The sequence below is a fragment of the Kwoniella pini genome, chromosome 6 (genome assembly GCF_000512605.2).
Source record: "Kwoniella pini CBS 10737 chromosome 6, complete sequence".
Lineage (NCBI taxonomy): Eukaryota > Fungi > Basidiomycota > Tremellomycetes > Tremellales > Cryptococcaceae > Kwoniella > Kwoniella pini.
In genome coordinates this window covers 237398-253104 of record NC_091721.1, presented here as the reverse complement: position 1 = coordinate 253104, position 15707 = coordinate 237398, and the positions used below count along the sequence as shown (strand labels likewise).

Sequence of the window (15707 nt, the reverse complement as noted above, 5' to 3'; positions counted from 1 at the left end):
TTTCCGGCGGCATCTAACGAAAAGATTGGAATTACGATGGCCCAATTTCCGAGTTTATCCCGATAATAGTTGAGCGAAGCGATATGATCCCTTTCATGGCTGATACGCCGTATTCAACGGGGGCGATCACTTTTGACTAATTCAAAGTGGCAAATTTTGAATGTACTAGTTTCATGCATCTCGTTAATTTTTTGCGTACATCATGCGGTGTGTTGTTCTAATTAACCATACCACCCTTACCACCCTTAGTTTAACCCTATGATTCCACATTGGTTTTCCGACACATCCGACTCATCAATTGAAGCGGAAGTATCAAGACCTCAGAGCGTTCAGCAAGTAAAGCATGAATCTCGAAAAAAGCGCAGCACATGGTGACTATGATCTTACTAATCAGGATGAACTAATTTCGGTTGGAACCATACGATACACTCGCTTCGGGATTCGTTATTGTAATTGTGGATGTGTGCTTCTTCGATCATTGGAACTTGGAGTTTACTCCTCACGGGCGAAAAAGTTGATTTTTTCTACTGACTTTTCGACTCGTTTCGTGAATTCAAATAGTCGAATAGTCTAAATCAACCTATCACAAGACTTGAATTTGTTGAATCACGCAATGTTAATGACCCATATGGAACGATTTCAGATTGATGGATCGGCACGACTCGAACAGAACTCGGGTGGAGTCTATCACATGCAATATGTCGTGCTGATAACATATCAACCAAAGAACAGCTTCACTGATCACTCACAAGAGATAACCAATTCATACTTAAGATTCCTAATCCTGCGACGAAATCGACTAAGTTTCCCCTCATCTAATTTTAGTGTAAAATAATCAATTGATTTGTGCATAGTAAATAAGCTTGTCATTACCTCTTTGCCACTCATACGAATTAGAGGATAGACACTGCACAATGGGTGAGTTGTGGTCATCTTCCGAGACAACCCAAATCTGATTTACTGACTCCATTCACCTCTCTCAGCAACACACTCTGTCATTGCTGACATGGAGTCAGCTCCAGTCCCCCCTACCGGTTTACCAAGTAGCATCGTTTCACCTACAGATCTCAAGCATGACCCAACTGTCGTGGACCCGGAAACGGCTGTCACAACAACTGGTGCTCTTGATTATGTGAACGAAGGAGAGGAGCCTACCGATGAGGAGTTCGCCACCCTTAGAAAGTGAGTATTTTTATTTTATCACGTGTCTATTTCCCATCGACAGGCGTACTGATACATAATCTTGTTACAGAGTTCCCGCAAAGATGAAGTGGGTCACTGTAGCTTTATGTCTTGTCGAATTGGCCGAGCGAGTGAGTAATACGTCATACATCTATAATCTTCTGAAAGGGGATTGACAAGAATTTGTCTTGTAGGCATCCTACCTCGGTTGTGCAGGTGTAGTCAAGAACTTTGTCAATCGACCTTTACCAAAAGGTGGTAATGGTGCTGGTGCCGTTGCACATGGTGAAGCCGGTGAAAATCAAACAGCAGGTGCATTAGGTAAAGGTACCGTTACAGCTTCAGCAGTTTACAACGCTTTTATCTTTTTGGCATACGTTTTACCTATAGCTGGTGGTATAATTGCCGATACAAAATGGGGTAGATTCAAAACTATTGCTGTTGGAACTGGAATTGGTATTATCTCCCACATTTTATTAGTAATTTCAGCAATTCCAACAGTATTATCAGGTGGTCACGCAATTGGTCCATTCTTATTATCATTATATATCCTTTCATTCGCTTCAGGATTTATTAAACCTTGTTTAGCAACTTTAATGTGTGATCAAATTCCAATTAAAAGACCAACACTTAAAACTTTACCTTCTGGTGAAAAAGTTATATTAGATCCTCAAACTACAGTTCAAAGATACCTTTTAGTTTTCTATTTCTGTATTAATGTTGGAGGTTTCTTCGCTATCGCTTCTTCTTATTCCGCAAGATTCGTTGGATATTGGTTAGCCTATCTTTTACCTGGAATAGTTTATATGGTAATGCCTTTAGTATTACTTTTTGTTTATAAAAGATTATATCACGCACCTCCTCAAGGTTCAGTAACTCTTGAAGCTTTTAGAGTTTTAGGTCAATGTTTCAAAAATGGTGGTTGGAAACATATGTTTGGAGGTGGTGATAAATTTTGGAATAAAGCAAAACCTTCAAATATTTTAGCTCAAAATGGTTCTTTAGATAAATCAAAAATTACATGGGATGATTTATTCGTTGATGAAATGAGACAATCTTTAGCTGCTTGTGTTGTTTTTTTATTAACTCCAATTTTTATTATGGCAGATGGTGGAATTGGTGCACAAGAAAACGCATTATCATCTTCAGTTACATTAAATAACGCACCAAATGATGTTATTGATAATTTAAATCCGTTAGCAATTATTTTCTTTACACCAATAATCACTTATTTATTTTATCCTTTCTTTGAAAAAATTGGATGGCCTTTAAAACCAATGACAAGATTATCAATTGGTTTTATGTTAGCTTGTATTAATATGATTTATGGTGCTGTTTTACAATGGAAAGTTTATAAAACTTCACCTTGTGGATATTATGCTTCAACTGCAGATGTTTGTGATGAAGTTTCATCAATTTCAATTTGGGCTTTAGCACCACTTCAAGTTATACCTGCAATTGGTGAAATTTTCGTAATGGTAACAGGATATGAATTAGCTTATACAAGAGCACCAGCAAGAATGAAAGGATTAGTTTATGCTTTATGTTTAGGTGCTTCTGCAATTTCTTCTGCGATTGGTTTAGCTTGTTCAAATGCTATTCAAGATCCTTATCTTATTTGGCCTTATGTTGCTTTAGCTGTAGCTTGTTTCATTTGTGCTATAATTTTCCCAACTTGGTTAAGACATTTAAACGAACCTACAAGAGTATTCGCGGACCCTGCAAGACAAGCTGGTGCTTTACAACCTATCAATGGAGAAAAGCATTTAGCTTCTAACGACGGTTCAAGCGAAAAGATCTAAAAGATGGAAGGAGAATAGTTTTTAGAATACCATCTCATCTATTTCAGGCAATACTGGTAGCTGGCTAGATTTCGTACCTTTACTACATTAGCTAGATACTCGTAGCCCTGGCAGACATATCGTTTATAGTCGCCAATATTTATTTCGGATTTAGATTTACATCTTGGGCAAACGCCCTTTTATTATATTTACACTTTATGCATCATGCATTAATTCTCTTGACTTCGGAACTTCGTTTACATGAGGTTTTATAAGGACAAATCAATTGATTCAGCTAGCGACTTTTCCCTTACATTGGAGCCTTAAAACCTCTTCCCGCCTAATACGCCTCTACTGTGTACTATATTCCGGCACATCAACTCTGCCAAAGACTTCACCATCTTCCCAAGAAATCAATTCGCAATCCCTTTCATCAGAATCGTGAACTCCTGTCGAAATTTGAGTTTCGATACATGCGAGATCAACCGTTGCATCCAGAATCAAAACGGGATGATCTACCGTTCAATCAGAATATCAATTAATATGTCTAGCAGGAGAAATTGCGCTCTACACGAAGAAGGGAACACTTACGCCAGATGCCAGGTGAATAAGTGACACCTATGTTCGAAGGTAAAATGAAGGACTTGATAGTCTTTGGGTCGGGCTTGTCATCTGATGTACATGAATATCAGCAATTTGATCAATTGTGAAAATGGATTGTTTGTCTCACCGGCCCCATTCTCAGCTACGATGACCAAGAATTCTCCCCCAATCGGTAAAGCTTCTTCAGATTTACCAGACCACTGTCAGAAACGAAGTGAATAGTCAGCAATCAATAATTGTATAACACACCTAAAGATCATGACTGCACAACTCACTTCAGCTTTACCCATAGGTAAGAAAGTCTGACTTGTAAATTGATGTCTCTCCATATATTTCACGTCGAAGGTCTTACCTCTTTCCAGACCGATCTTTTCAGTCGCTCTGAAGACTGAGATAGATGTTACTGCGCCACTTTCGGCTGGGTACGTAGAAATGATGGAAGATAATGCGTTATTCTTGGTGGTCAAGCCGTCAGGAGATGATTCTGAATCGGTATGTGAAGCCGCAGGAGTTGTAGTTATGACTTGACCGAATGGAGCGAAATTCTCGGGTGTTATTATCGTTGGCTTAATTGGTGAACCTTCACTGCTTAATAGTGAAGTCGAATTCAGGATGGAAGATAATATACCGGTTCCATTTGATCTATCCGGAGAAGAACGGCCCTCGAGTCTTGAAACGATATTGGCGTTGGGTGGAGGGAAGGGTGGAATTTGTAGATAAGTTGTTACTGATGGTTGGACTTTCTCCACGTATGCTTTGATAGATGGATCAGGCGTTCCTCTTTCAATGACTGCGTATTCGAGGTTCTGAACAAGGGCATCAGCTTTGCAATACACTACAGAACGACGTAGACTTACACCCCCAACTGTTAGAAGAGAGTGATCTACGATCGTATTACCAATAAGCACACTCTCACATCACACGAGAATGAGAAACAAGGACTTACGCCATGTACCTGCATCGAAGGATACACCCTGCGCAGCGGTCGCCAAGAACGCTTTGATAGTCTTCAAATCTGGCTTGTCATCCGTCCCATTCAACGCAGCAACCACGATGAATGATCCTGGTGGTGAGGAATTTGCTGGACGATTTAAGGGTATGAAAGCTTGAGTGGTATAAGCATGTCTTTCTAATAATTCCACCTTGATCTTCATTCCTTGGGCGATATCAAGTCTATTCGCAGCTTTGACACTACCAACAGTGACTCCTCCTTGCTTTCCTACACCCTCTGGATAACTTTCTTTGATCTTACCAACTCTATGAAATTTGGTAGCTGTACCTTGATTCGCAGTTGTCACTGCTACTCCTTTGGGTGCTGAAGAAGGGTAAGACCATCCTTGAATTACTTGACCGTATGGTTTGAACGCTTCGTACGTCAATGGCAAGACTGGGAGGGTGATTTCACTCTCAGTTTTAGTTAACGCTGAAACTGATTTAGGGGACAGAGGATAACCGAATACTCTTAATCTCTTTGATCCGCCGTCTATATCAGTGGGTCATAGAATGATGTCAGCAATAAGATATGAGTCGAAACAGCCGGTTGCGCAACAAGTTGAAATGATGGTATGGATTTGCAGACTAACCAGGATAAATAGTATATCTGACATGACTCCATACCCGCTTATCCTCAATTGTTCTGTCGATATCGAAGTAATGTTGTCTGTGAGGTCCGAGGGGTTTCTTGCCAACGATCTCTGTCCATTCGGCCGAACTCAAGTCCGTTTCCGAAGTGGATAGAGTAGCTTCGATGGTGCAAGCCTAATGTTTCACCAAGCCAATTAGTGATTATATTCTTTTTCAAAAGCAGGCGGCAGTGCTTGAAATTCCTCCTCGCATTTAGGAGTGGAAAGGAATATAAGAAGCAAATACTCACTACAGGATAATTACCAGGATGGAAAGCAGTATCAACTTCAATATAACTTATAACACCTTCAACACCTAATTTAATTATAACCCATTCTTTCCTTTCTTGACCTTTTAAAATTCCTTCAAAAGGATGATATTTTCCTCTTTCATTTTGAGATCTTCTAGTTTCCCATCCATCTGACATATCAATTCCACGTCCAGGTAAAATTAAATTTTGTGGAGGTGAAAAATTAGAATCTGAGCATGAAATTATTTTACCTCCAATTAAAGGAGAAATTAAATCTGTTGGTTCTAGTGATTTATAATTATCAGGTAACGAAATAGGTTGAAAAGGTGAAGTAGGAATTCCATATGCTCTAAATCTTGCCTAAAATTAAATATTTTTAACGTCAACATCAATAATTTGTCATAGCTAAGGCCTACTCTTGATTTGCAAGATTGCTTGATTGACTCACCATTCCTCCATCAGGTATCATTCTGACCATTAACCAACTCCAATCCCCTTTTTTCCCTTCATCATTGACTTGGAAAATATGTCTACTATTAGGTCCCAAATCAACAACAGGTAGAATTTCAATCCATCCTTGAGTATTTGGTGAAGGTTGAGTGATTTTCCTTCCAGTGTTGTTTACAGATGATTGAGATAAAGCGAACACTTGAGATTGAGGTGCTTCATTTCCACTGAAATGAGAAGTATCGATATCTACGTATGAAATTGATGTTGAAGATGTAGCAAGTTGGATTATTACCCTGTACATTGAATTTACAATTAGTAACTTTCTTTAATCATATCATGCAGCATGAGCGCCTTACCAATCAAAAGATGGATTATGTCTTCTAGATTCCCATCCATCGTATAATGCTCCATTAGGTCCGAATTGACCTTTCATAGATATGGAAGGCTGTTCGCAATTAGCACATCAGTCAGAGATCTGATTATAATGCATGATGATTTGGGTATTACAGATAAGAACTCACACCTGGTTTGATAAGATTATGTCTTGAAGCAAAGAAATCATCTGAAGTAGAGATTACTTTACCTCCCAAAGAGGATGAAGAGACCTCTATGAATCATATATAAATATATAAGCTTTGACTTGTTGAATTCGCAATGCCGAACGGATATACGAAGCAACTTACCTACATAGCTCGTTTTGATCTTCTCATCAAATTCTTCTAATGAGATTTGTTTGATATTAGAAGTAGATGTCATTATTATTTGAGTTATAAATTACTTTTTCGTTCCAGGTTGAGATTGATTAATCAATTGTAAATTCCGTACAAGTTGACAAAAGATTGACAAGATGGTAAATAGCTATATGAATGAAGCTGAGGTGAATGTACTTTCGCGAGATAGATAGTATCCCACAAGAAGGGATTGTTTTGAATTATACTCGTAAATTATTTAAGATATTTCATATCATTTCCTTTATTGATTTCCATATTTCATATCATATGAGCGCAATTTCATATTCATCTTAAATGTTCATCTTATCGTCATTTAACCGGAGTAATCAACCGATTTTAACCGATCTCACCGGAGCATACCGATAACACAAAACTCTTTATTTCATTCCCTTGACAGTAATCATTCGTTATTGATCAAGTACGAGGAGCGAGACAAGAAGGACGATCGCAGCTTAAGACCTTTTGGAACAGGTGAAATCGCGCAAGATCTCAGACAGACCAACAGCTGCTTCGGCGTGTATTAAGTATATGGAATAACATGACATGCAATATGATTATACTACATCTAAAAATGGTATATAGAGTCCGTCAATCCAGTAAAAATATTCAAAACACTTTGTATGTAATGTCGTTCATGAGCTTATAAGGTGGGTTTACGAGTCTATGCGAAAAGAGCAGCAAAGGCAGCTACGAAAAGGAGTATACCTGATGGTACAGCTACGATTTCACCGGCGGAAGATGCACCAGATGACTGAGCGGCCTGCGGAATCTCATTATGTCAGCGTCATTTCAGTCTGTAAGGGTACGTGAGATAGGCAGATACGCCTTTGATCTAATGGAATATCGAGGAGGTGGACGAAGGAGTAGAACTGAAGATTGCACCACTTACAGCTGAGGAAGAAGCAGCTGATTGGGTTGATTGGGTTCCAGATTGGGTAGTTGAAGCAGCTGTTGGTGAAGCGGTGGTAGCATCTGTAGTGGTGAGGGATGCGGTGGAAGTAGCGGACAGGGTACTATAAAAGGAAATATAAATGAGGGTCAGCCGGACATCTTGCAATCCTTTCGGATGACCTTCGCAAAATGTTTCGAGAGAAAGAAGATTGTTGACTCACGATTGACCTTGCTTAACTTCGAATTGATTACTTTGAGCTAAAATACCATTACTATTATCATTACTTATGAATGAAATTTGATATCCTGATGCAGGCTGAATATCTTTAGTAGGAGTGTAAATGAATGAATGATCAGAAGTTTGTACATCCTTTTGGATGACTTGTTTGGCTGAAGAGCCGGGTTGAGAGATGTAAATTGAGAAATTTCCTGGATCAGTTGAAACTGACTGAGATTGTGATAAACCAGGTCGAGTGAACAGGAAGAGTATGCAGTGGCACGTGAATCGGTATGATGGTGTTGTGCAATTCGTGATTTGTGATCATGTAGTTTCAATGAAAAGTGAATGGAAGAAGACGTCTGGATTAGCTTAACTGTGAACAATAAGGGTTGATTATAAACCGACTATGTACTCACGTCCCATTCAATCAATTGGGATCCAGAACTTTCCCATCCAGTTGAATTGGTTGGATTTGTGATTTGAATAGCTTGTGCAGTAACAGCGAAAAGAGCGAGAGGTACGATGGCTTTGGCGAACATGTTTGCGATTGTTTATGTGATACTGAGGTGATTCTTTATGTGGAGTTTGAGTATAGAGGAATTTGATAGTAAGATTAGTCAGATACTTCTAAAATGATAAGATAGAAGAAAGGAAAGTGAATTACAATATTTCTGAATATATAAAAGAAAAGTAGAATTTAAAATGTGATTGAAAACTGGTTGTTTGTTTCAAAGGATTATTATTCGGTCTCATAACAGGCACCAACCGACCTATGCGTTTTTACTAATTTGATTTCATTTTTACATACGTAGACCTGTGCTACAATCTCTATGTATTCAATTCGGATTGTACCAGGCTGTATAGATCTCTCCGTCGGACATAACTCATGCATCGATGTTACAACATAGCAATCTCACTACCTTTTGTAGGATGTAGCTGACAGGGATATATCCCAGGGTGTATCGGATCTCTTAGCACCGCTTTTAAGCTTTCTTCCGCTCAAAAGGCAATTTGAATTTCGGCGATGCTATCTGTATATTCATGGTCTATGTTGGTCTCCTCATTGGTTCCCATATCCTCTCATTTGCAATGATGTCAATAGTACTCCTCATTCGTTTTAAGTATGCTATATCCCTATCGAAATTCTCAGAAATGTTATATGACCTTCAAAAGAAAGACAGACGCGTTCTTGTTTGTGAATATACCATAATGAGCAACCACGTGGTCAAATTACCTGAAAAGGTGATTTATGGAATTGTTTGCATTTTGATCCCTTGCACTATATGAGTACGGGATAACGGCCCAAGGCTGAGCATACGAATTGGTGTACATACAATCGAATTGACATTTATTCATTATCCATTTTTAGCATTCAACAACATATTCATATATCAATCCCATCATCTTTGTAATATACACCTTCTTAACCTGTACTACACCTATCTGAAGCTAACAATCAATCAAAGAAAGTAAATCAGCAAGATGAAGCTTTTAACGCTTCTTACTTTCCTTCCATTGGGTAAGTACGCGTCTGGGGGTCATACTTTCATGTCGATCTGTATATATACATGTATATATGTTGACAAATTATAATTCAAAATGTTTTAGCATTTTCATTATCTACAATTTATTGGCCAATAAGTTATCCTTCAATAGATAATCCATGGGTTTTAGGTGAAAAAAATTTAGTAGCATGGAAAACAGGAGGTGGAACTGGAATTGAATCATTTGATATTCAATTACATAATTCAAATAGAACAATAATGGTTGGTTTTTTACCAATTGCATTAAGAGTACCAATGGAAAAATTACCTGGAAAAAAATTTTATGGAGGTGAAATTGAAGTTGATTTAAGTTCAAGTTTACCTACAGGAGATGGATTTTTTTTAATTTTTATGAATACTTATCATGGTGAAGTTTATGCTAAAGTTAGTATTAATTTCATAAAAATCTTCATATCAAAATCAATTTGGATATTTTCACGCTAATGGAAATTTACTTTTTTTTTTTTTCTCTTTTTTATTAGTCACCTAAATTCTCAATTTATTCTTCTAAACCAGATAATTATACTTCACCAGATTTACCAACTGCAACTGTAACTGCAACAATAACTACAGTACCTAATCCAACTCAACAATGGGCAATGACTTTGAATGGTATTGATCCTGATGCAACTGCAACAGCTACAAACCTTGCAGGAAATGCAGGTAGTGGAACATAATTAACTTGATTAGTGTATAATGTGAACCAGAATGTTAGATTAAGGATGGAAAGAATCGGAATGTGTGATTGGAATTTGTTTCGAACAATGAGAATGAAAGAATGTTATCAAGGATGTAAGGGTTGAATAATTCTCCAGGCATGGGATAGGATAGGATAGGATGGGAATGTTTCGAAAATTGTTTGGACAAGGGAGGATATCAAATTGTATACGGACATTACAATTTTACTCTAAACGCTTCTTTTAACTTTTTAACATACTTTTAAAACTTATTTTCATCTTTATATATCATACACAATCTCACGAATTCCAATGATCAAACTTATGTATTCTTTCGTCAAATTCATATATACATTATCATTCATAAAGGATATTCACTAATTTACTAAACACTTCAACTCGTTAACTTTATATACTTATATCAACTACTCGTAACCATTAGTTTTCGCTGTTCTTATCAGTAATATGAAAATGACCAATCGATTAATTACCGAAAAAGGCATTACCATCAATCATCATACCTCCACCATTAAGTTGTTTTGAATTACCTCTTGCTTCATTCGATACTACCAAAATATCTGTATCTCCATAATTCTTTTGACGGGCTTCATCGAAAGCAAGATTTCCTTTCACATTTGGTCCTATATTATCCTGTTCTGTTTGGGCTTGACCAAAGTCTTCATCGACATCCGAGTCATCTTTCTCAGACACGACTTTACTTTGATTTGAATGGGTGTTCTTCGAAAACGATTGCAACTTCTGATTGTCTTCTGCTCTTCGTTTTCTTCTCTTAGCCGATCTGCTCATCTTGGTCTCCTCAGTGGATTGACAATTAGTAAGAACCTCTGAATTATCCTTCTCAGGACTATCAGTCGTTTCAGATGGCCCAGCAGCAGAAGATGGTAAAGCCAATGTCGCTTTTCTTCTTCTTTGTCTTCTTCTAGCCGATTTACTCGATCCTGACTTGTCTTCGGATTGACTCTTAGTAAGCTCCACTTCAGTTGAAGTTACATTGGTGATTGAATTATCTGAACCACCAATAATCTTACCACCTATATCAAATAATAGATATCTTCAAAATCAGTAAATAGAAATCAAAACCTGATTTTGTCAGACATACCAGAAAGCCAATCTTCAAATGCAGACTTAGTTACATTTCTACCGTTAATCTGATGACCAGTAGAAGCATTGTGACCACTATAAGGATTTTTCCTTCTAGTGGATTCATCTTGGCTCTCAGGGCGAGTGATAATTTGATCTTCAGTGGGACTTGATGCAACGGTCCGGGTTAAGGTTAATTCCCCTTCATCATCGGAAGAAACGGTGCTATTAATTTCATCAAGAGTCATGATAATCTCACAATAGATTTATACTGTTAAACGCGATTGTGAAAGTATATTATTCGTTCAAGAAAAGTAGATTTATAGAGAAAAGACAATAAATGTAAATGTAAATGTATCTTTTTTATAGGTGATTTGTGATTACATTTATCACTGCACAACTTCAATACGTATTGTGAATGATTAAGATAAAGGATTGGAGCATAAGAAGACCTTTGTAATTTGAAATGACGTTCGTCGATGCTTCTGAAAATATCGTCATGATTCCAGCAGGTACTCGATGTGAAATTCAGTAAAGAGAAGAGAAGAAATGACGAAAATCGTTTACTTGGCTATCACTATTCAAAGGAGATAATAATATGTTGGGAGAAATCAGAGCCTGGATGAGAAGGATAATTAGCGAATCATAATTTAAGTCTTCCTGTATATCGTTTACTCAAGAAGAAGGATAAGTATATCTGATGTTGTCATGGAGCTTTGAGCTGGTAGGTATAGATGTCAAAGGTGACGTATGAATGGTTCTTATCTGTCAAATTCCCTCCTTTTATAGGATTTTCTCCTTCAACCTGATATGTCTATTGTTATGTTATGCAAAGTTATTCATACAACAGGAAAATTGTGTGTTAGGTAAAATAATCATTTTACGTCCTTCTTTTTGTAAGATTTTGATCGCTCCGATTTAATTACCTATAATCAAAGAGATCAAATGAATTTTCGCGATTTTTTCGAGATATGTATTACTGAAATATACTCACTTCTTTAAATTTCATTAAATCCCAATCATCTTGAACTATTTCCAATTTATCTCTAGGATACCACCATTCTAAAAACCAATAAAAATAATGTTGAATAGCTACAATACAACATAAAATTGGACCATAAATTATTCCTAATGATAAATATCTTTTTGTTTTAAAAACAAAAAATTTAAATTAAATTCTAATAATCATAATCAATTTTGGAAAATCAAACTTACCTAAATAATCTTTCACCTATATCTTTATTTGGAATTTTCATTGCATTATAATAAACAATTTCTGTACGTTTTGCAACTTCAAACCAAGAATACATTGTTTTTACTTTTTCATGAGCTTTAAATGGATTATGTTTTTTTAATTTAATAGTTTTTATAGCATGTGTTAAAGCTCTTATAACGTCTATTTTAACCAATTCCACCCAAAATTCAATTCAGTCAGCTTGCAATTATATAAACAACCAACGCACCAACGCAGTAAAGGAAATAAAAAAAACTTACCTTCTTCATCTGCTCTTGCAAATTCAATCATATCTTCAGGTAATATTTCAGGAACTCCTCCAACTTTTGTAGCTACTACAAATAAACCTGTTGAAGCAGCTTCAATTATACTAATTCCAAAAGCTTCTGTAAGTGAATTATTTAAATAAATTTGACCTCTATTTAAAACCTTTTTAAAAACCAAATTGAATTAGTTAAATTATATTTTTCATCAAACGGTAAACATTCATATTCCATCTATTAAAAAGAATTTAACTCACATCCCTAACATCACCAGGTTTTACTCTACCTAATAATTCTACCCTATCTTGTAATTGATATTTTTCTCTCATTTGTTCTAATTCTACCATTTTAGGACCATCTCCACCAACTACGAATCTTACTTCAGGAAATAAAGAACAAATATGTGGACAAGATGCTATTAGAAGATCAATTCCTTTTCTATAAACTAATCGAGATATCACAACGATAGTGACTAATATCCAAATAAAACATATTGAGCGACATTTCTGAATTAGAAGTAATTAAAATTCAAACTTACTATAATTTGGATCTGCTTTAGATGGATCAGGTGTAAAATCTTCTGAAATTAAAGCATTTGGAATTACAGATACTAATTCAGGGTCAAGTTGAGCTCTTAAAACTGTATTTTCTCGTCTATAAAGAAAGATTAGTAAACTTATGACTTTACTCCTCAGACCCAAAAAAAAAAAAAGGAAATGATATTTGAAAGTTTTGAAACTTACCCAGTATTACTAACACAAATTACACCATTTGAATTTCTTAAAGAACCAATTAATAATTTATTTGTTAAAACACCAACAGAATCTTTAAATCCAAATAAACTATGATCTGTAAAAATACATTTTAAATTTAATAAATCTTTATGAAATAAAGATTCATTTGATAAAGAAGATAAAGATCCATGTGAATGAATTAAATTAATTTTTTCAATTAGAATTATATTTCTAAAAAAAGGTAAAAATAATAAATAATTTGGTAAAGTTGCATTTGATTTTATTGTTAAAATTGGTAAATAATAAATTTTAATTCCTGGTGAAATAAATCTAATTCCTTTTCTATTTGAATTTGAATGAGTAATTACAATTACCTTTTTTTTTTTTTTTTTTTTTTTTTTCAAAATTAGCTAAATTCATTAAAACAAAAAAAAAGGACTGTTTTTTTTTCAATTATTTACCCACTTTATGTCCTCTTTTTATCATTTCAACACTTAATGAATAAATATGACCCTCAACACCACCTATTACTGGAAGAAAAAAATCGGAAATCATTCTATGTTATATATTTTATAAATAAGCCAAATATGCATAATAAATGATAATGTATATGAATTTTCTTAAAAATAAAAACTATGAAAAGAGTAAGCTCACGCTATTGAGAGCTTCTTATTACGATCAATACCCTTCTTTTGTTTCTTTGATTTTCCTTTTGCCTCATTTTCTTCTTGAATCTCTTTATGCTTAACATCCACCTTTGCTGATGATGTGTTTTGATTTATTGATTTTATTGGTTTACCTGAATCTGCTTCTTCCTCACCTACAGCATCTTCTACAGCTTGTTCATCTGAAGTACCTGTTGAACCAAAATAGCTAGTACGCGATTCTTGATGTGCTAATAATGGTGCTGGAGATGCTAGTGCTGATATTGGTGTTGTTGAGACCGGTTTCGATATTTCTTTCAATGTCGATAACATCATTTCACGTGTCTTTTCCATCAGTGCAGGTACATCCGCTGCTGTTAGACCTGTTGTCGGTATCGGTGGGAGGACTATTAATGAGAAAATGAGCTTGTACTCTCATGCGGCAATAGAGAAATCGAAGCTCACCCTTGATTTTCAGAGTACCTCTCTTGAAATGAGTTTTACCATCAAATAATCTATGGTAATTCTCACAAACTACCGGGACTACTGGCACACCGGCTATCACAAAGGGAAAATGCGTATCAGCTCTATCAGGATTCAATCGACACAATATGAACTTACATTGGACTGCAAGGTAGAAAGCACCTTTCTTGAATTGCAGTAAATCAGGTTCAGCTGACATATGTCTTGTACCTTCGGGAAAGATCCACAACGATATCTACAATGGGGTATCAGCTCTGGATCCTCAATAGAAATATACGAATGAACTTGGTAACACACCCTCTTTCGCTTCATATCGTCTCCTGCTTGCGTCATACTTGCTACTGCTGATTTATTGTTGGATCGATTGATGAAAACGGTGCCTGACATCATCACTAATCGGATTTTTCTTGTCAGCTAGGTTGAAAACCTACGCTACTACGGTAGCTGACTTACTCCACCATCCTAGACCTGGTATCCACTTTATACTCTTCTTAGCCATTATAGCGGCGTGTTTAGGAAATATGCGACCGAGGTAAAGGATATCAATCATACTGAACACAGGATGACATGTATATTAGCCAATTGTACTGGTTTATTATACAATGAATATGCCAGTGAAGGGCAGCTGAAAGTGGCCCTACGCATTAAATATATGACACTCACCTTTGATGATTTCCAACCATTACCATACTTCTTCCTTTCTTTCCAGCAGTTCCACCACCTTCACCTTCTAATTTCCATAAATATTCTTCACCTTCTACTTCATATTTCCAACCTAATATAGGTCCAGCTACATGATAAAAAGTCCTTGCTACATAATAATTCGTATTCAACCTTTTTCCAGTAAGGGTACACACCAATCCTATTAATAATGCAAAGAAGGAAACGAGTAGAAGGAGGATTGTGTAGAGGGCCGATTTGAGTTGAAATAGTATTTTGGCCATTTTTCGGATATTGAGAATACGATGAGAAGGAGACCAGAATGTGAGACGAGGCTAATAAGCCATTATACGTATTGTTTTGATATGATGCCGATATTAGTTATAATATTCATTTACTTAATTGATTTAAATGACAAGGTTTAAATGTGACTGGAATCGTAACTTACTGACGCCATCATCTTAATTTCCGTTAAACACCGGAACAATACCACGTGGCTGATCTCGGTCCGTGCCACTACTAGTATTATACCCATTCAGTCATTCTTGACATCGTCACCATCGTTCAACGTAAATTGATAAACTACCTTTATTTGCTTGATACCATACTTGCATATAACAAAACGATATCCCTTGG

At 36.1% G+C, this 15707-nt stretch overlaps 6 protein-coding genes across 6 annotated transcripts; 2 read left to right on the top strand and 4 right to left on the bottom strand.

Annotated features, from left to right (window-relative positions):
- Window positions 1-1006: 1006 nt before the first annotated feature.
- On the top strand, window positions 1007-2984 carry I206_104557 (uncharacterized protein; the record flags this gene model as incomplete). The annotated part of the gene is made up of 3 exons (XM_019153856.1): window positions 1007-1182; window positions 1253-1313; window positions 1377-2984. 3 exons carry the CDS (start codon window positions 1007-1009, stop codon window positions 2982-2984), a joined length of 1845 nt encoding a protein of 614 aa, XP_019012596.1.
- A 330-nt stretch (window positions 2985-3314) lies between these two features.
- On the bottom strand, window positions 3315-6645 carry I206_104556 (allantoicase; the record flags this gene model as incomplete). The annotated part of the gene is made up of 12 exons (XM_019153855.1): window positions 3315-3478; window positions 3555-3635; window positions 3694-3766; window positions 3842-4372; window positions 4424-4449; window positions 4513-5049; window positions 5150-5324; window positions 5440-5799; window positions 5888-6182; window positions 6246-6334; window positions 6411-6496; window positions 6573-6645. 12 exons carry the CDS (start codon window positions 6643-6645, stop codon window positions 3315-3317), a joined length of 2490 nt encoding a protein of 829 aa, XP_019012595.1.
- A 636-nt stretch (window positions 6646-7281) lies between these two features.
- I206_104555 (uncharacterized protein) lies at window positions 7282-8270 on the bottom strand (the record flags this gene model as incomplete). Its single annotated transcript, XM_019153854.1, has 4 exons — window positions 7282-7380; window positions 7510-7633; window positions 7733-7959; window positions 8148-8270. 4 exons carry the CDS (start codon window positions 8268-8270, stop codon window positions 7282-7284), a joined length of 573 nt encoding a protein of 190 aa, XP_019012594.1.
- Window positions 8271-9213: 943 nt separating this feature from the next.
- I206_104554 (uncharacterized protein) lies at window positions 9214-9952 on the top strand (the record flags this gene model as incomplete). The annotated part of the gene is made up of 3 exons (XM_019153853.1): window positions 9214-9250; window positions 9340-9659; window positions 9758-9952. The coding sequence occupies 3 exons, from the start codon at window positions 9214-9216 to the stop codon at window positions 9950-9952; spliced, it is 552 nt and encodes a 183-aa protein (XP_019012593.1).
- Window positions 9953-10435: 483 nt separating this feature from the next.
- I206_104553 (uncharacterized protein) lies at window positions 10436-11301 on the bottom strand (the record flags this gene model as incomplete). The annotated part of the gene is made up of 2 exons (XM_019153852.1): window positions 10436-11004; window positions 11073-11301. 2 exons carry the CDS (start codon window positions 11299-11301, stop codon window positions 10436-10438), a joined length of 798 nt encoding a protein of 265 aa, XP_019012592.1.
- Window positions 11302-11928: 627 nt separating this feature from the next.
- Window positions 11929-15355, bottom strand: I206_104552 (uncharacterized protein; the record flags this gene model as incomplete). The annotated part of the gene is made up of 14 exons (XM_019153851.1): window positions 11929-11979; window positions 12048-12195; window positions 12269-12449; window positions 12548-12716; window positions 12808-13022; window positions 13089-13204; window positions 13294-13658; window positions 13750-13840; window positions 13939-14335; window positions 14394-14486; window positions 14550-14646; window positions 14709-14803; window positions 14865-14962; window positions 15075-15355. 14 exons carry the CDS (start codon window positions 15353-15355, stop codon window positions 11929-11931), a joined length of 2397 nt encoding a protein of 798 aa, XP_019012591.1.
- Window positions 15356-15707: the final 352 nt, after the last annotated feature.